General features: G+C 43.6%; 1 protein-coding gene across 1 annotated transcript; it reads left to right on the top strand.

Moving 5' to 3' along the window:
• The first annotated feature begins 10,522 nt into the window (after positions 1 to 10,522).
• LOC137351929 (guanylin-like) lies at positions 10,523 to 14,247 on the top strand. The gene is made up of 3 exons (XM_068016810.1): positions 10,523 to 10,594; positions 12,808 to 12,994; positions 14,050 to 14,247. The coding sequence occupies exons 1-3, from the start codon at positions 10,523 to 10,525 to the stop codon at positions 14,112 to 14,114; spliced, it is 324 nt and encodes a 107-aa protein (XP_067872911.1). The 3' UTR covers positions 14,115 to 14,247.
• The last annotated feature ends 6,589 nt before the right edge of the window (positions 14,248 to 20,836 follow it).

The raw sequence follows: 20,836 nt of genomic DNA, 5'->3' as shown, positions 1-20,836 counted from the left end.
GAGTGCAACCCAGGAAGGTTACTACGACCAGTGCAGGAAAAGTTAATAGGATTCCTGAAGGTTATCAGGGTTTTATATTCGAAGGGAAAGTAACCTCATATCCCTCAAGTGGGGCAAGCAAGCCCATAGTACTTCTCAGGGACACAGGGGCCACCAGATGCCTGACCTTTCCCCCAGAGAGTGTAGTGAACACCAAAATAGTGGTGAATGTTATTGGAGGGCAGTGTATGCCTGTACCTGTACACCGGGTTCACTTGGAGTGCGACCTAGTTTCAGGACCGGTGACTGTAGGGGTTGTCCCCAGTTTGCCTGTGGACGGGGTTGACCTGGTTCTTGGTAATGATCTGGCAGGGGTGAAGGTGGTAGCCCCCCCAGTAGTAAAAGAAAGACGGCAGGAGGTCAGAGAGACAGGGCAGTGGCAGGAGATGGACCCCTGCAGAGTCCCTGAATGTGTAGTGGGTCAGGCCATGATCAAACCAGCTCCCCCAGAGGAGACTGCATTGGCACTGCAGGCAAATGACCATGAGGTCTGTCTGTCCCAGACTTTCTTTGGAAAGTTAGGAGACCCAGGGAATTAATTAAATGGATTTTCCCTAGCTGAGGCTCTAAGAGCCGACCCAGTATTGCAAGAGTTAGCACAGGCTGCCCAGTCTGAAAGTGAAGCAGAGGGAGTCCCTGATTGCTGCTATTTAAAGAATGAGGTACAAAGAACAAAGAACAAAGAACAGTACAGCACAGGAACAGGCCATTCGGCCCTCCAAGCCTGCGCCGATCTTGATGCCTGCCGAAACTAACACCTTCTGCACTTCCGGGGCCCATATCCCTCTATTCCCTTCCTATTCATATATTTGTCAAGATGTCTCTTAAACGTCACTATCGTATCTGCTTCCACCACCTCCCCTGGCAGCAAGTTCCAGGCACTCACCACCCTCTGTGTAAAAAACTTGCCTCGCACATCCCCTCTAAACTTTGCCCCTCGCACCTTAAACCTATGTCCCCTAGTAACTGACTCTTCCACCCTGGGAAAAAGCTTCTGACTATCCACTCTGTCCATGCCGCTCGTAACTTTGTAAACCTCTATCATGTCGCCCCTCCACCTCCGTCGTTCCAGTGAAAACAATCCGAGTTTTTCCAACCTCTCCTCATAGCTAATGCCCTCCAGACCAGGCAACATCCTGGTAAACCTCCTCTGTACCCTCTCCAATGCCTCCACGTCCTTCTGGTAGTGTGGCGACCAGAATTGCACGCAATATTCTAAGTGTGGCCTAACTAAGGTTCTGTACAGCTGCAACATGACTTGCCAATTTTATACTCTATGATGAGGAAATGGAGTTCTCCTTACAGACCTGAGAGCAAAGAGTGGACAGTAGTTCACCAGTTAGTGGTGCCGCAGAGGTACCGGAGAGAAATATTAAGAAAGGCCCACAAGACTATAGTGGCTGTACATGCCGGTATATGAAAAACCACAGCCTGCATAAGACAGCAATTTGACTGACCAAAACTCCACAAAGATGTGGTGGCATCTATTGGAGTTGTCACATGTGCCAGGTTGAGGGGAAACCCCAACCTACAGTGAAACCTGCACCCCTAAGTCCTGTACCGGTGTTAGGAGGACCCTCCAGCAGAGGGCTGGTGAAGTGTAAGGGACCCCCGCCGAGAACAAAAGGGGACAGGCAGGCATCTGGCTGGCAAAAGTTTAGAAAGAGAAGGGGAAAAAGTGGCCCAGAGGCAGGTTAAAGGAAGTCCGGGAAGAATCCCGGATGAAAACCTCTACTGTCTGGTCAACCAACCCCGAAAAATGTGAAACGTTAGACCCCACATCCTCCTATGTAAATACAGCTTCTAGAAGCTCCCCACCAGAGTTGCTAACAGCATTTACAGGAACCTGCAGAGACAAAGAGAGACCTCTAGGCAGGCAGAGAAACCATGAGGGTGATGCCTCACCCAGTCAAAGTGCCACAGGGGAGTGCAGCCTAGTCTGCACAAAAAGCGACAGGTAGCAGTGTCCCAGTGAAAAAAGGGGAGAGTAACAAAGACTCCTCCCCTACAGTCAGAGGAAAAGGGAACCACCCATCCCCTGAAGTCAAAAGTCTTTGCATGACTCAGATGGTTCAGGATAGATCTTCCCACTACTTCTCTCCTGAAAAAAAAGGGAAAATTAAAACAGCCCTGGCACCCAGAGCAGACCATTTTTAATGTTTAAAACTGGTGAATGAATGGAAATGAATGAGAGAAATGCATGGTTTTTCTTTCTGTATCTTATATTTCTCTCAAACTCTGTAATGAAATGCATTGTTTTTCTTCAAATCACATTTCATTCCCCTGGGTGTGGAGGTGTCAGGCAAACCCCCCACCTGCCAAGACTGAGACACACATTATTTCGCCACATGAACAGTAAAACTTAAGATTGTAAGCCCCTGACTGGAAAGACATTTTGTATAGTAACAGACAGTGTTGGAACAATGAGGAACCAGTCCCTGCCCCAATACACAGTGACCTGGTCAAACCAGTCGGTCATATGACCACCTGCTGGCCAACTAGGAGAGTTTTAAATTGGAAAAACAGAATTTGAACTCAGAATGCCGTGTGCTCCTGGAACTGAAGCAGAAGGCTCTCCTATTTGCCTGCTCCCATCTCCTTCCCATGGAACTGAATCTTGTGAAAAGACATGAACCTCAAAGAGAGAAAAGTCTCCTATGTGAACAAGGTTTAAGCAGAATACTGGGCCCCAAAGAAAAGCAAGAATTACCTACAAAAGGATTATACCGTGAGCTTGAAGTACAGTAACAAGATATTGCCTCAAACTGTTCCATTTTATCTTTTCTTCTCTTTTCTGTCCCTATCTGCATATGTGTATCATGTGTGCATGCTAGCATGGGCACGTTGTATAATCTTGGCGTTAACCATATTAGAGTTTAAGTTTAAGCTTTAATAAAATTTCATCTTTCTTCTTTAAACCTGAGAAAACCTGGTGTGTCGGTTTCTTTGCCTTATAATTGGAAAGCGGTGAACAAGGATTCACAAAGGGAGATCTCAAAACAGTGTGTTTAAAAATTAAACCCTGTTACAATTAGACCAGGTAAAGACAGCAAAATACACCTAGACACATTTCTCACCTGGTCGTAACAGTCAGCCATGATTGTAGTGAATGGTGGAACAGGATCGAATGGTCTGCTCCTGCTTCTATTTCTTATGTTCTTATGTTCACCTGTCCTAATATTTGCTTATGTGGCTTGCTGTCAAATGTTGTCTGATAACGCACCTTGAACCATTTCACTATGATAAAGGTGCTATATAAATGTAGTTTGTTGTTATTGTTGTACTACCAGACAGGTGTCTTGAAAACATACCCTTGTACATCTTGTTTATAATAGAAATCAGCTGGATGCACTCTAATCCTAGGTTACTGGAGGTTACTAGGTTTCCTGTTGGAAATAATATGCAGGGCGCAGCTGAGCAAACACAGCAATAGACCAAACAGAGGTCAAAGGTAGTGAAAATGACAGGAGATTGGAACTGTGAAACAGAACAAAATACTGCAGACTCTGGAAATCTGAAATACAAACAGAACATGCTAGAAACACTCTGCAAGTAAGGCCGCCTCTGTGGAGAGTGAAACAGTGTTAACGTTTCAGATCGCTGACCTTTGAGCACGGCTTTTAAGCAAGTACTGAGGCAGGGAAAGGAAAGGAGGGTGAAGATTGAAAGAGAAGATCTGTGATAGTTCGGAAGGCAGGAGTGATTAAGTAACAAAAAGGATGATGGTTTAAGGCAAAAAGGGGTGTTAATGGGACAAGTAATGAAACAAAAAATAGTCCAGAGAAGTGTAAATGTTGTAAAACGGGTAAATAGGAAAGAGACAGACAGGCACACAAAACAGTACATGCTCAAGAAATAATAATAAACAGAAAAAAGGGAAAGCTACACAAAAGAAAACACAGCGGAGAAATTCTCATGGGGTTGAGATTGATGTTATGACTTAAATTTTTTTCTATAATACTACAGAAACTGTGAAGGTGACTTGTGTTTGCTGTTCTCTACTGTTCCTATTCCCTTACACCTGGCTGTAGTTTGGAGGGGTGGAGGGGATGGGGGAAGGCTAGGGCATGTGGACTACCCTGGGAATCCCATGGTAGATATGCCCAGCAGTACCTGAATCTTTGTGTTGCTCGATACAGGGGCAGGTGTCCACCTCTATTGTGGTGATGGGATACAGAACAGCGGGAAAGAACCTTTCTCCTCACCACACATAAGCACATACGGCTGTGTAATGGTATCCTCTACCGATCTATGACCCCTGTCTAGCAAGAGTCCATGACAGGAGTTTAGGATGGCTGAATTTATCTTTATAAGTTATAATAGTTATTATCAAGGGTTTACAGATATACGTACCGTGTAGAAGATGGTAGCTTCTGTATTCCCATCGATCCCTGGTGGCCAGAAACACTCAAATTCAGCCTGGGAAAAGGAGATTCAAACAGAAATCTTGCATTTATATAGCATTTTTCACAACCACAGGACATTCCTTAAGTGCTTTACTGCCAATGCAGTCCTTTTGAAGTGTAGTTCCTGTTGCAATGCAGGAACCCCAACAGCCAATTTGCACAGAGCAAGCTCCCACCGACAGCAATGTGTTAATGATTAGATAATCTGTTTTTTGTGATGTTGGTGGAGGGCTAAATATTGCCCAGGACACTGGGGAAAACTGTCCTCTTCTTCAAAATGATACCATGGGATCTTTTGGCCTTGGTTTAACATCTTATCATAAAAACAGCATAACATCAGCACTACACTACATTACAAGCCTAGATTTTTATGCTCAAGTCTCCAGAGTAGGACCTGAACTCACAATCTTCCGATCTAGAGATGAGAATGTGAGCCTCTGAGCCAGTAACTAATGGAGACCACCGAAGGAGAAAAAGGGAATTGATATCTTTGAATCCATAATCTTGTTATGTAGCATTTGCTGTACTGTTGCAATGTGATTTTATTATTTTGCATAGTGTGCAGTCTTTCACTGGAAAAATAATTTATTATAGAATATGGCACCTGTCCCATGAAGTCCTACGTCATTGCCCAGCTTATCACTGCATCATCTGTATTTTTACCACTGTCTCTGACACTTTCATAGAGATAAGAAATGTGGGAAACTAATGTATAATGCGTACAGTGAGAAATAACTGGCACTGGAGATTAATGGTTCCCGTTGAAATCCAATTTCATGCTTTTGCTGACATTTAGAAACCAGCCAAGCTTCAGCTCCTGACATTTATAATTTAATCAGAGCCACTGGTTGATTGTTGGGTTAAAATGCTGCTGGTGAGTTATTCTCCAATATGGATTCAGTAGTTTCTTAATGGCAACATTGAAGATGTCAACAGTTGTCACATTAAGGCTTTTGTTCCATTTGTTCTCAGACTGTGGGCATCCCTGGCTAGGCCAACATTTGTTACCCTTCCTGAATTGCCCTTGAGAAGGTGGTGGTGAGCTACCTTCTTGAACTGTTGCAGTCCATCTGGTGTAGGTACACCCATAGTGCTGTTCCGGGTTCATTCCTTTTTGGATTTCTTATAGCGGCTTGGTACAACTGAGTGGCTTGCTAGGCCATCTCAGTGGGCAGTTAAAAGTCAACCACATTGCTGTGGGTCTGGAGTCACATGTAGTACAGATCATGTAAAGACAGCAGATTTCCTTCTCTAAAGGAATTTTAAACTTTTATGACATTCAGTGATGCTTCATGACCACTATTTCAATCCCATATCTTTTTTTTTATTGAAGTTAAACTCCACCAGCTGCAGTAGGATTTGAACCCAGTCTCCAAAGCATTAACCTGGGCCTCTGAGATACAAGACCAGCGACACTACCATTGCACCACCTCCTCCCCCGTTGCTTGGCCTTTCACAAAATACAGTCCATGCCAATTATGAATCTTTTGTTACGACAGTATTGAAGTCTTCTAATCTCCATAACATTCCAATTTATATTACACTTTGGGGTAATATTTCCCAAAGGGTGAAACAGATGCTAAATGACTGCTGCGCTAATAAGCCACGCCTGTTAGAAAGTCCAGATTTAGCAATTTTGGTCCTAAATGCTGATGACCATAATTTGAACTTACTTGGAGGAGTGAAACCAGAAACCTGCAGATTTGGCACTCAAGTTCTGATTAGGCACAATTTTCATGGAGCAGTATATGTGGGCTCCCTGCTCCCACTTCCACTGAATGTGTGGAGTGCTCTGGCTGGCACGCAGCAGCATGTTGTAAGGTAGCTCAGGAACCGAGGAAGAGGGCACTCAGGTTCTCAGATATGGCACTGGAGGTCCTGGTGGAGGAGGTTCAGAGGTGGAGGCAAGTCCTGTACCTGCAGTGAGGAAGGAGGCCACCTCATCCTCCTGCTCCTCTGTTCCGGAAGCAGCTGGTGGTGCTCTGCCTGGAAACATGTCCTCCTCCCATTCCTCCTCAAGACCAAAGGGGTCCCCTAACAAGATGCCCATGACCAAACTCTTCCTTTCTCCTGGTGACTCCTATAAGGTGTCCAATAAGGTGGAGTAACACAGTACTTCTTTTAGGTGAAGTCCTCAGAGCATTTCCAGAATAAATGTTGCTCAAGAGTGTGTGTGAAGTCTTAACAAAGTGTCTCAAAAAGTCTCCTGAAGTGATTGAGAGGCCCTTTCACAGCTCCAGCAGCAGTGACCATGAAATGGTGAGTATCCTTGAAATCCGCATCAGAATTGTTCGCTTCCAATCAGCTGGTTGCTGTTCGGAGAGGGCAGTGGGACAAGCAGTAGCCACCAAAATGCCATGCAGGCATCTTTAACACCGTCAGGCATTTTCAGTGGCAATCAGCCCATTAACCAGCCTCCGGGTGGCCATTCCTAGCATGTATGTCAACTCCTTTACCAAGATAGCACCTTGAGCTAAACATAGGTTAAACTGGCGTTTTAGCTGAAGACCACCTCACAAGATCTTTAGCACACGAATGCACTGCTGAAAATCACCTGCTTTTTCTGTGGATTTGGCCTATTTTCAGGGTTGAGCTTTTCCAAACTTTAATTGACTAATTCATCCAGAAAGGCTTCACTGTCTTTTCCAGTGGCTCATCGAGTTGGTCCAGTGAGTAGCTGAGACGTGCCGACCAGGTTGGATTGTAGATCTGTGCTGAGTTAACAGATCCCTGTCAGAGTGGCAGTTTGGTTCCTATACTTGCCCTTAGCACTCATGGATTAAGCAGGAGCAATGCGCCAAGGCTCCTACTCCTATTCCCCAGCCAGGGATTCCTGCTAAAGTACTTGTATGAGATGTTGGGTAAGGACAGGTCAATGCCCTTTCCTTGCCTGTTGAAAGAAACCAGCTGCAGGAGGTGATGGCTCAGGACCCCGCAGATCTTCTGGGTCTCTGCCCATGTTACCACCACTTCCCATGACTGGAAAGCAGAGGTAGGCCCTGGACAACATTTGCAAGAGCCTTGAGGTTCCCCAATGGAGGGAGTGAGTCTTGTCGGAGAATTGTCTGTCTCCAGTCTATTCTCCACTCACCTGCTTGTATAGGCCTCAGACTTTGCCAAGACTTAGATGGCTGCCAACACACTGATCCTCCAACAGACTTGATGATTATGGTGCACAGGAAAAAACTCAAGCTAGGCCACAGACAAAGGAAGTGCGATTAGAAAAGTATGAGAAACTAGATTTATTTTGAGAAATGACCAAGTAAACAGCCCAAATCACTATCTGTCAATTTATTTAACTGAAACCTGCGTCAGGTTGCTCTTCAGAGATGCTCACTCAGGACACACAGGCAGTTACTGAGGCTTCATTGTGATTCAAGGACTTGAAGCAATACTGAGTGCTGTTTCCGAATGGATAGAACAGATTCACAAAGAAGAATTCCTGATGTGTTTTCACTCAAACGCTGGCACTGTTCATGAGGAAAAGCTGCCGGAGGATTGTTGGGACCTTGTATGGTAATTATCCCTGCACTAGTAATAATACAGGCACTGTTACAAGAGTGGAGGAAGCAATGGGCATCTCCTTTAAGTTTAATCACTGTATTGAATTTTGTTAATCAGGTTGGGCCTTACAATATTCAGTTCCTGAATCTCTGGGGAAAAGTCACCATATACTTGCTTTTACATAGCACCTTTATTGTACAAAACATCTCTAGCCATTTGGTACATGGAAATAGACATAAAGCTATGAAAGGAGAGTAGGAAGGATCGGGAGGGGGTGTGACGAAATATCTGGCTGCAGATGGGTTTTGAGGAAGCTTTTAAAGTCATGTAGAGAAGTGGAGAGGTTAAGGGAAACATTTCCAGAGTACGGACCATAGCAGCTGAAGATGCCAATATCAATGGTGTGATGAATGGAATAGAGGTTTTCTAACCACATGGTGTGACGTGGATGGTTCCCACTGTTCAACTCCCCAGCATGTATTTGTCTTAGAGTCTAGTCCCTTGGTGTTTTATTTTTCAAATAAACAGACAGCGACAGGTTTTCTTGTAGGTTTTAAAAACAGAAAAATCAATTGTCTATTGATCAGTTTGCCTTATCCTGAAATTGTTGCAAATGCATCTATTCATGCATTTGCTCATGTGCACGAGTACCCACACACGCACACACACACACACATACACAGAAACACACACACATACACAGAAACACACACATACACACAAACACGCACACATACGCACACATACAAACAGTTTGAATACACAAAAGGCCAATCCCCTTTTCTTTGGTGGCTATTTTGGACCATTGTTCACTTTTTAAAATAAAGGTTCATTTTTAAAGACAAATTCCATTTTTCATAACGCTTCAGAGTTAGTCTATGATTGTTATTTCTTGTGACAAAGGATAAAGGGAAAGGATCAAAAGGTATAAGAAGAAATATGCAGAGAAAGCTGCAGAGAGATTAAGCAGAACAAGAAAGGATAATACACAAAAGGTACAGAGGAAGCAGCTCTCGATTTCAAAGAGATGTCTTCTCTTTTGCCCACTCCACCAAACTGATTGGTAAATCAACATTACTGGGGAAATGTTTTGATGTCACACTTGTGGCAAGGAGAGTACATGTTGGAAATTTAGGTGCGCAGTGCCCATGATTTTCTGGACATTCATTATTAGAACGTAACAGGCAGTGCACACCCAAACTTGCCTTGTGCAATATCTGCAGGAAGTGCCCCTTATATCTGTGGAGCATGACCTGGGGCGCTGCAGCATTGAGTGCAATTACAGCAAATTCCTTGGATTATAATAGGACATTGGGCAAGTCTATTGCAGGCAGAAACTTTGTATTAGATGCTTGTTACATTAGTAAATTACACAACTGTCCATAAAATTGTTCCCTTGTTGATACAGGGTACATGTTTGGAAATTGCATCCAATATGGTTGGATCTTGCTGTGGGTGGGGCATTTCCTGGCACACACTGTTAGTTAGACATTTTCCTGCACCCTTCAGCTCAAAAATATGTTGGGCCGTAGCTTGTTGGAAGTGGGAGCTGATGAGAGCTTGGCAAGGGCAACGGGGCATAATATTGTGGAAAAGTACAACACAGAAAGAGGCCATTTGGCCCATCGAGTCTGCGCCAATTCCTGTGAAGAACAATCCAGTTAGTCCCACACCACGGTCATTCCTCATATCCATGCAGTTTTTTGTCCTTCAAGTATTTATCCAGTTCCATTTTGAAGGCTATGATTGAATCTTCCCTATTGGACAGTGCATTTCAAATCCTAACCACATGCTGTACAATAAAGCTTTTCCTCATATTGGCCCTGGTTGTTAGCCAATCATCAGTGGCCAGTCCTGCAGCTAAGCCTCTGTTTCTGCCAGTGATTCTGCCAGGGACAAGGCTGCTCCAAGATATACGCAGGTCATTCTAATGGCAAGACCCATTAGATTCGGGTCCTTTATAACCTGACTGGCACAGCATAGTATGGCAGTGCTCAAGTTGTCCAGTGCCCTGGGTCAGAGGGCAGCAATATTGGCTCCAATAGCAGAACAGAAGCTGGGACTAATTGATGCTGCCCAAAAATGCGAAAATGATCTCCCTTGGTCAACAAACCTCACAAAAAGCAACCAAGATAAGTCAAATTATAAATAAAGACACAATGTTTAGTTGAGTGTAGTTATTTAGCTGTTTCTGGGTACTTGTGATGATACAGTGAGTTAACAACTATTGCAAGAACTATCTCATTTCACCTACAGTCCCCACGTGGAACATGATAAATGTACACTGTTCTTTTTCTGAGCAGATGTTTCTTTTTCTGGAACTAAGTAGTAAAACTTTGTTACCCATTAATGCCACTAAAAAAATACAGCTTCTGCAGATGCAATCAAATTTTATGTGTTGTCATTGTACAATGAAGTTTTTATTGTACTCTGATATACTGTGTTTACACTATTAGAGTTACATCACATGACTTTATTGCCATGATCCAGGGCTTTAAAAGCAGATAGGTTGCAGAGTTCCTGACCCAACTCGTCGAAGAAACCTCCGAGCTGAACTTCAGATCTCAGTCAACATGAAAACCCTTTTTGCCATCGTTTTCCTCACCAGTTGCTTGTCAAGTCTTATGGCAAAGGTTGTAGTCCAGGTAAATTAAGTTCTTACACATTTTCTAATTGATTTCAATGTAACTACTGCTGTTGTAAATTCACTAATGTATCGCAGATATAATTCTGAAAATGGCTATCAGTGATGCCATTGCACAATACTTCATTGAAGCACTGAGGGAATGCAGCACTGTCAGAGGTACCATCTTTCAGTTGATACATAAAACCGAGGCCCGGTCTGCCCACTCTGGTTGGATGAAAAAGATCCCATGGCACTATTCGAAGAATAGAGGGATGTGTTCGCAATCTACTGGCTAGCATTCTTCCAATAACGAACAACACCAAAAACAGGTTAACTTAACTGCGATTAGCTTCTAGTCTATGGAGAATACTTGATGGCAAAGTGGTGAATATGGAATTGATTATCTGAGTGCTATTGAATCTTCTGTTTAAGACACTGGATAGGTATAAACTAGCATGTTGAAATGAAGTTCAATACTTGTTTTTTAATTTTGTACCGTAATATTCTCATAAACACCTGAGCTGATTCTCCCATAGGCAATCATTGTGAGGAGTGAGCCTTGAACTTGCCAAAGAGCCCATTAAATCAATGAACAGAAAATCAGGTGGAGATGGTATCCTAACTCTCGGTCCCTATGAGTACTGTTCATTGACAGGAGCAAGCCAATAGCAAATACACCTTCTCATTCCTTTGTCTTTATATGTAGCTGCTTAAAAATCTATTAGCAATGATAACAAATTGCATTAACATAGTAAAATGTCCCAGGGTGCTTCACAGGAGTCAGATAAGAAGATATTAGGACAGGTGACCAAATACTTGGTCAAAGAGGTAGGTTTATGAAGCATCTTAAAAGAGAAGTAGAGAGGTTTAAGGATTTTAAAGTTAGAAAGTATAGACAGGTTCTGAGTCACGTGGGAAGAATATAAAAATGGATGTTGGAGCTCTCGGGGCGACGCTTTTCTTGGACGTTAGCTCAAACTGGGCGAAAAGAGAATTGGCCGCATTGCCTTCAATGCAAGAGAAAGACGAGTGGAGGGTAAACTGGGTGGAGAGTAAACTGGGTGGAAAGTAAACCGGGTGGAGAGTAAACCGGGCAGACTGTAAAATGAATGACCGATTTGTATTTGCCCATTTTGCAATATAGTCAAGATGAATTTCATCACCTTCATCTCTGAGACCTGGGCTCAAACCTAGCCTGAACGGATGGAGCCGGGGGCAGGGAAGACCCCTCTCTGATGGATGCAAACATCTTCCCTGAAAAGAGCTTAGCAGCTTTACAAGAAGTAGTATAGTACTGTGAATTCCAACATCTATAGGTAGTGACTACCTTGGTTATCATGGGTACAAGGTGTTCACATCTGGCTTTACCCAAGGTGAAATCAAAACCTATGTGCCTTTGATTGCTCAAGATAGGTTTGGATAAAGGAGGCCCATCAACTTATTTGATCTCATCTTTCCAGAAAACCAGCCCCGCTCTTGTTGTGTCTAAAATAAAAGCGTAAAAGGACATTTGCCAGTTGGGCAGCTACTGTTAGAGGCAGGAGGTCATACTTGCGGGTATTGGCAGATAAACCTTTATCGCAGTTGTATGCTCTTTCTCTCCCTGTTATTTTAAACAAACAGATTAACTCATTTAAAACAAATCTTTTTAACATTGTCTACCATGCAGGAATGAGTGGCTGTTATTTGTGAGAGCCGGTAACAACATTTTATAAATGCTTGCTATGTTTTTAGCCAGGATCAGCAAGTTAACCAGCTGCCAAAGTGATAGCTGCAGGTCAGTAATAGCAGACGGCTGTGATTTCAAGTGCTACTCCAGAGACTTGAGCACATAATTCCAGTTGACAGTGCGGAGAAAGTGCTGCACTGTCAGAGGTGCGGTCTTTCAGATGAGACATTAAACCAAACGTCTGCTTTCTCAGGTGGACATAAAACTCCCAAGAAAAACTCAAAGAGCAAGGGCGTTTCCCCAGTGCCCTCAACCAGCATCTAAAGCAGATTAGCCGGTCATTTATTTCATTGATGCTTGTGTGCAGGTTGCATTCGATGCATTACAGCAGTAATGATTAAACCACTTCGAGAGTAGTTTATTAGCTGTAAAATGCTTTGGGACGTCCTGAGCTTACGCAAGACACTATAGAAATGGAAGATTTACTTTTTTCTTTTCATTGCCACTTTCTAGAGTGTTGCTGACTGCGACTAACACTTGCTGCGTTTCTCTGTTTCTACAAGGATGGGGACTACGAGTTCTTCTTGGACGATGTGAAAAAGTTGTGGGACTTGATGGACAAAAACAGACTAGGCATCACAGGCATTATTAACTCTCACACTCCTACACTGTGCAACAACCCTGAGCTACCACATGTGTTTCAACCAGTCTGCGCCTCAAGTGATGCTCCCCATGTTTTTCACAGACTGAGTAAGTAGAATGTTGATTAAATGATACCTGAGTTTAAAAAAATGTGGAGACACATGATCCTTGCCAGTTAACATTGCCAGGATTTTGTAACGACAGATGGAGGAATATTTTTTCCAAGCCATGGCATTAGCAGAAAGTCTCTTAATTTTGTTTCACAGAATCATACAGCACAGAAGGAGGCCATTTGGTTCATCATGCCTGTGCCAGGTCTTTGAAAGATCTAACCAATTAGTCTCACTTGCCTACTCATTCCCCATTGCCTGAGGAATTGTTCCCCTTCAAGTATATATTAAATTCCTGATTAATGTCTCAGTAAGTTGCATTGCCATCTTAGTAAAGGAGCCAATATTTAAGAGCAGTTTTGTTTTACTTGAGAAACCTTCAAGCTTCAAAGTCTCACTGCAGGACAGCAGAAGGATGAACAGAATGGGGACAGGAAGGTTAAATAAAGTAGTGATGATTAAATGACACCAGGCTTGGACCTAAAATCCCATAGGTTGTAGATGAAAGGGGAGACCTGGCGAAGGAGTGAGTAAGTGAAAAAGAAGAAGATAGTATATAAGAGAAACCAAGAAAGAAGCACACAAGTGATGTAGTAATATTGGGGGAAAAAGTATGCAAAATAAGTTGTAAGAGGGAAAGGAATTGGAGGATTGAGGGAGAGAACTGATCCAATGATGCTTGAAATATAAAGAAAACAATGAAAGAAAAAGCAAAGAGAAAATCCAGCCTGATTCCTTTGATTCAATCCCTTGCTTACAGGGCTTTGACAAAACAATTAATAGATTACACAATTTTACAATTTAAACCTATTCAAGATATCCTACTTCAATTCTTAAGCATTTCCTTTTTTGCTAAGCTGCTATGCTTGGGGAAACCTGTCTTATTTTGAACTCATTAAAATCTCTGTTCTTCCCCACCACTTAGCTTGACATTCCAGCTCACTAAGACTGGGAAGTAGCTTGTCTCGGGCTAGTGGCCTACTGACATTCTCTAGTAAAGATCGTGTGCGATTGGAGTTCAATACAATAAATTTTTCTCTCTCTCTCTTACAGAGGAAATATCAGCGAATGCAGACATCTGTGAAATCTGTGCCTATGTTGCTTGTACTGGCTGTTGATCTGGGACGCAGAACCTTGTGATAAGTCAACAGAATACATTTAAAAAGCTGTGGTTGTCAAGCTGCAGAACTGAGTGAAAGCACCTTGGTTATGCCAAGACTAATTGAGCCAATTCCATGAATAAATAAATCTACAAATGGTCTTCCTGTTAATAATTGTTGGGAACCTCTGTCATTGGAATCATTGTTCACTTTCTTTATAGAAGTAACACAGGGTGGTTGATCTGCTGGGCCAGATTGCATTATGTTCCGCTGCATCCACTCTGATTGGCTCATATCTCATCTCTTTCTCTGCATGTCACTCTCACTGCCAACCCCTGTTGCCCACATAACCTCAGAATCAGTTCCAAAAATCCAAAACCAAGTGCATGGGGAAGCTGAGGAACATTGGCCCAAATACATCAAGAAATAATGAGCCGAAAATAACATGTCTATATGTGGGTCAGTCTAACAGTGGGACCTAATGTATTTGTTACACAGGCTCACGATGCATAGCCTAATCTCAGTCTGCTCATTGCCAGGGAACAGACACCAAATTTAGATCCCAAAGTGACTCCAAGTCAAACTGATAACACTCCCAATCTATGCTCAGTGGTAATGTAAATTTCAATTCAGATTAAATTCCCCATCAACTGCCCAGGGATTAATTACTTTCCAGTTCTGGCAAGCTGAAAAATATCCATTCAACATTTGTGCATTGAATATCTTAAAATGTTAATTTATGTAAAACTTTGCTATCCACCATCGTTCAAACTTTAATGACTTTAAATTTTGACTGGCTGCTGTATTGCAGAATGCACTCTGCACAGCGGCACAGTGGTGCAGTGGTTAGCACCGCAGCCTCACAGCTCCAGTGACCCGGGTTTGATCCTGGGTACTGCCTGTGTGGAGTTTGCAAGTTCTCCCTGTGACCGTGTGGGTTTTTGCCGGGTGCTCCGGTTTCCTCCCACAGCCAAAGACTTGCAGGTTGATAGGTAAATTGGCCATTATAAAATGCCTCTAGTATAGGTAGGTGGTAGGAATATGGCATTAATGTAGGATTAGTATGAGTGGTTGATGGTCAGCACAGACTTGGTGGGCCGAAGGGCCTGTTTCAGTGCTGTATCTCTAAATAAAATAAATATAATTTTCAGAATCATATTGGGCTTCAATCCAGTCAGACAAAGAGTAGCAACGTGACTGTGAGCGATCGGCCTATAAGACTGGGATCTCCCTGATTATTACAAATCTACAAGGTTACATTCATCGCTTTTACCAGCATATTCCTGAATTGCATTGATGATTTTGCTGCTGTCTGTCTGTTCTATCAGGAGATGATGCTTTAACAAAGTTAGATGGAAGCTGTATTGGAATGACACAGTGTTGCTCTCACTGAAGGGTCTTTTCCTTGAAGTTTGCTGAAAAGTAGATTCTCAAAGTATTTATGTTCATAGGCGCGTTTTTGTATTGTTATATTTGTTATTCATTTCAATATAGTAAAAGTCATCAAAACTCATTCTGCACTGCCTCCTCAATGAACCCTGGTAAAATGAAGTCAATGGGAATCAAGGGGAAAACTCTCCGCTGGTTGGAGTCATACCTAGCACAAAGGAAAATGTTTGTGGTTGTTGGAGCCCAATCATCTCAGTCCCAGGCCATCACTGCAGGAGTTCCTCAGGGTAGTGTCCTAGGCCCAACCATCTTCAGCTACTTCATCTTCCATCATAAGATCAGAAGTGGGAATGCTCGCTGATGATTGCACAATGTTCAGCACCATTCGCAACTCCTCAGGTAATGAAGCAGTCATGCCCACATATAGCAAGAACTAGATAGCAATCAGGCTTGGGCTGATAAGTGGCAAGTAACATTTACGCCACAGACATGCCAGGCAATGGCCTTCTCCAATAAGAGAGAATCTAACCATCTACCTTTGACATTCAATGGAATTACCATTGCTGAATCACCCACCATCAACATCCTGGTGGGGGTGGGGTGGGGGAGGAGGTCACCATTAACCAGAAAGTTAACTGGGCCAGTCACATAAATAATGTGGCTACAAGAGCAGGTGGGAGGCTGGGAATTCTGTGGTGAGTAACTCCCCTCTTGACTCCCCAAAGCCCGTCACTATCTACAAGGCACAACTCAGGAGTGTGATGGAATACTCTCCACTTGCCTGGATGGGTGCAGCTCCAACACTCAAGAAGCTCGACACCATCCAGGACAAAGCAGCCCGCTTGATTGGTACCCCATCTACAAACATTCACTCCCTCCACCACCGACGCACAGTGGCAGCAGTGTGTACCATCTACAAGATGCATTGCAGCAACGCACCAAGGCTCCTTAGCACCTTCCAAACCCGTGACCTCTACCAACTAGAAGGACAAGGGCAACAGACGCATGGGAACACCATCATCTGCAAGTGCCCCTCCAAGCCACACACCATCCTGACTTGGAACTATATCGCCATTCCTTCACTGTCGCTGGGTCGAAATCCTGGAACTCCCTTCCTGACAGCACTGTGGGTGTACCTACCCCACACTGACTGTAGCAGTTCAAGAAGGCAGCTCACCACCACCTTCTCAAGGGCAATTAGGAATGGGCAATAAATGCTGGTTTTGCCAGTGATGCCCACATCCCACAAACAAATAATCCTAAAAAAATTATGTAGCACCTTTCATGGCCTCAGGACATCCCAAAGCATTAAACAGCAAATGAAATACTTTTGAAGTATAATCACTGTTGTATTGTAGGAAAGGTGGCAGCCAATTTTTACACAGCAAGCTCCCACAAACAGTAATAGGGTAATGACCAGATAATCTGTTTTGTTGGTATTAATTGAGACATAAATATTGACCTGGACACCAGGGAGAACTCCTCTGCCCTACTTCAAAATAGTATCATGAGATGATTCTTTATGTTCACCTGGGAGGGCAGATGAGGCCTTGGTTTAACAGTTCATCCAAAAGGCAGCACCTCTGACAGTGCGGAATTCCTTGAGTGAGAGGCTAGATTTTGTGCTTAAGTTTCTCGAGTGGGGCTCGAACCCGTAACCTTCTGATGGCAGTGTTGTTAGTGACCTTTATGGTGTAGCTCTCACTTCAGACAACTGTTGCTTTTTATCTCTAGTAATTTGACTTGTAGCTTTGTCAACTTATAATAGGAGGGCAGCTTGATCATTGTTTTAGGGGTTGACTTGCTGATATTTTGATTTGTAACATTTGGTCGCCGTTACCATAACCCCAACAACACCTTTTCTCTGGCACATGATTACCTCCATTTTGGGCATAAGGAAAAGGGGGACCAAAGGAGGGAGACCAGATTTCTCAGACATTACAGGTGCCAATTGGCGCACTCTCGCTGGTACTCATACCACACCTGTAAGAACTTGCCAAGACAACAAAGCCTCAGAAAGCTGTGCTCCCGACGGGCATAGTTGGGCCAGCTGCTTACCTCAGAACATGGAGCCTGCATCATCCTGAGCCACTGCTTTGACAATGGCAGAAAAGATCACAGTGCCCTCAACACTACTCTACAGTTCCTTTCAGGCAGCCTAGGAGGAGATGTGCCCCATAGGTCAATTGGCAGATTACTGATGCCCTGCTTTGGAGATCTACCCAGGTAATCTCCTTCCCATGGACGTGACACACAATGGGAAAGGATGACACAATTTTAGAGATTGCCTGGATTTCCCCATGTCCAAGAGGCCTCCAATAAAATACTGCAGAATACAATAAATATATCAATGTCAATGAGGAAGGGTCTCACTGCCTTAACGTGCAGCTAACGTGTGATGTTAAGTACATCATGCCTGTAAAGCCATCCAGGGATTTTCACTTTATGGCAGGCAAGAGTACCAGCTTTACAGGCCCTGGATGACAGACTGGGGGGACAAATGCTACCCTCTAAAGCAGTGGCTATGGCCCACTAAGGGACCTAAGAACACTCGAACAAATTGGATACAATTAGTTTCATTGTACCACCATGAGTGCTGTTGAATAGACCTTTGGCATTCTAAAGGCTAACTTCAGATGCCTCGACAGTTCATGGGGCACACTATGGTATAGTCCAGCCAGGGTTTGCAAGATCACTATGGCCTGCAGCATGCTCCACAGCTTCAATACTGGGAAATAACATTTTCTTATGGATCCAGAGGATGACAGGGAATATGACCCTGGAAAGCAGGAAAAATAGGCAGTGGAACTTTTACCAACTGCCATTAAATATACAAACAACTCATAAGGGGCAACTTAAGTGTCTGCCCATCACTACCGCAGTACTGCCATCAGGATCTCCATATGACAACTTCACTCTCAATAAAGTAATCACACAAAGCTTCCCTACAAAACTTTCAAGAGCCAAACATCTGGATGAAAATACCCTTGACATCCTATTTGCCACAGATCAGGCCGAGCCAGTATCTTGGAACATAAGAAATAGGAGTAGCATTCGGGCCTTCTCCGCTATTCAGTAAGATTATGGATGATCTTCTGCATCAACTCCACTTTCCTGCCCTATCCCGATATCTCTTGATTCCCAAAAATCTATTGATCTCTGTCTTGAATATACTCAGCGACTGAGCTTCCACAGTTCTCTGCGGTAGAGAATTCCAGGGATTCACCACCCTCTGAATGAAGAAACTTCTCCTCCTCTCAGTCCAAAATGGCTGACCCCTTATCCTGAGACAATGTCCCTCATTCTAGATTCTCTAGCCTCTCAGCATGTGCCCTGTCAATCCCTCGAAGAATTGTATATGTATCAATGAGATTACCTCTCATTCTTCTGAAGTCCAGAGAATATTGGCCCATTCTACTCAATCTCTCCTCATAGGACAGCCCTGTTATCCCAGAAATCAGTCTAGAGAACCTTTATCGCACTATCTCTAAGCCAAGTACATCTCTCCTTAGGTAAGGACACCAATACTATATGATTTATTTAACATAACTATGCAAACATTTGTTTCTCTTCTATATCTAGAAATCCCCTTGACCCCAAAACATGTACATTCATTTAATCCAAGCCTTCTCCCGCTCCTTGGTGCTTCCTCAGTGGTGGGATGTTGGTCAGTTCTCTCTGGAATAGAGAAAAATGAAAGGCAGTATGTCAGAGATGTTTAAAATTATGCAGAGTATGGCCAAATCAGATCCAAGTATGTTTTGCTACCAGGCAAAGAATTTAAGCACAAGGGATCATATTTACAAATTAAGAACAACAGAAGAAAATAGACAAAGCAGGAGGAACTTCTTGCTTGTAAAGGGTGGAACAGAATACTAGTGAAACAAGAAAGCTTAATGTCTTTCAAGAAGGCATAAGATATGTTCTTGTCATCAAAACGGATTCAGTGTTATTATCTTTTTGATATTTTAGAGATACAACACTGAAACAGGCCCTTCGAGTCTGTGCCAACCAACAACCACCCATTTATACTAACCCTACAGTAATCCCATATTCCTACCACCTACTTACACTAGGGGCAATTTACAATGGCCAATTTACCTATCACCTGCAAGTCTTTGGCTGTGGGAGGAAACCAGAGCACCCGGCAGAAACCCACGCAGTCACAGGGAGAATTTGCAAACTCCGCACAGGCAGTATCCAGAATCGAGCCCGGGTCCCTGGCGTTGTGAGGCTGTGGTGCAAACCACTGCGCCGCTGTGTCGCCCAAATGCACTATGTGAATACTGTGGATAGGTGGGTTAGATGGACCAAAGATCTTCCCCTGCCTGAAACTGTAACTATATAAGTTCAGAGGTAAATGGCTGGGAATTTTCAGCCTGATTCTTGCTGTGATCCTCATCTTGGGACAGCAGAGGTTCACAGGGCCCTGCTGAACGCTATATACCCTGTGCTGTTAAAAGTTCAAACGTGTAGGCTGCTTACTTCTAGAAATGTAACTGAAGGTTCTGGTGGGATGGAACAAAATTGGCACTGTGATGAGAGACATACATGCATATAACCCTTCTGCACACTGCTACTGGGCAATAGGTCTGTTGGGCCGCTGGTTGGTAGATAAGCAGGCGGAATGGTTCCAGTCTGATCTTGGAAACTCTGAGAAATTGCCCTGCTCAATCTGGCTCCCAACAGCAGAAGCTATAGCTCACATTCTGAACTCACAATCTGCTTCTGTTGTAGATTATACTGGAGCTACCATACACTCCAGGGTCAACTGCATGACTGTGCATACGTCCATGATGGACTCATGGAAGTGCCCTTAGTCCAACCATTTTCAGTTGCTTCATCGGTGACATTCCCTCCATCATAAGGTCATGAACGAAGCTGTTCATTGACCATTATGGAGTGTTCATTTCTATTCGTAATTCCTCTGATAATGAAGCAACCCAGGCCAGTTTCTGGCCAGGCTTGCATAACATCTAGACTTGGGCTGACAAGTGGTAGTGGCCATTTCCACCACATAAGCACCAAGCAATGACCATCTCCAGCAAGGGACAGCCGAGTAAACCCCCCAACCTTCAACTGCACCACCTTCACTGAGTCCCCTATCATCAACACCTTGGCTGCAAGCATGGACTGACTATGTCATTATTGTGGCAAAAGGAAGAGGACAGAGGGTGGGTATTTTGCAATGAGTTTCTCACCTCATGATGCTTCAAAACCTCTCCATCACCTACATGCTTCAAATCAGGAGTGTGATGTAGAGTTGAGTAACAACACTCAAATACAGCGACACCATTCGGAACAGAATAGGTCGCTTGTTTAGTGCCCTGCTAATGGACTCAACATCACCT

Source organism: Heterodontus francisci, chromosome 37 (assembly GCF_036365525.1).
Source record: "Heterodontus francisci isolate sHetFra1 chromosome 37, sHetFra1.hap1, whole genome shotgun sequence".
Lineage (NCBI taxonomy): Eukaryota > Metazoa > Chordata > Chondrichthyes > Heterodontiformes > Heterodontidae > Heterodontus > Heterodontus francisci.
The sequence above is the reverse complement of the archived record's forward strand: the minus strand, read 5'-3'. Positions and strand labels throughout refer to the sequence as shown.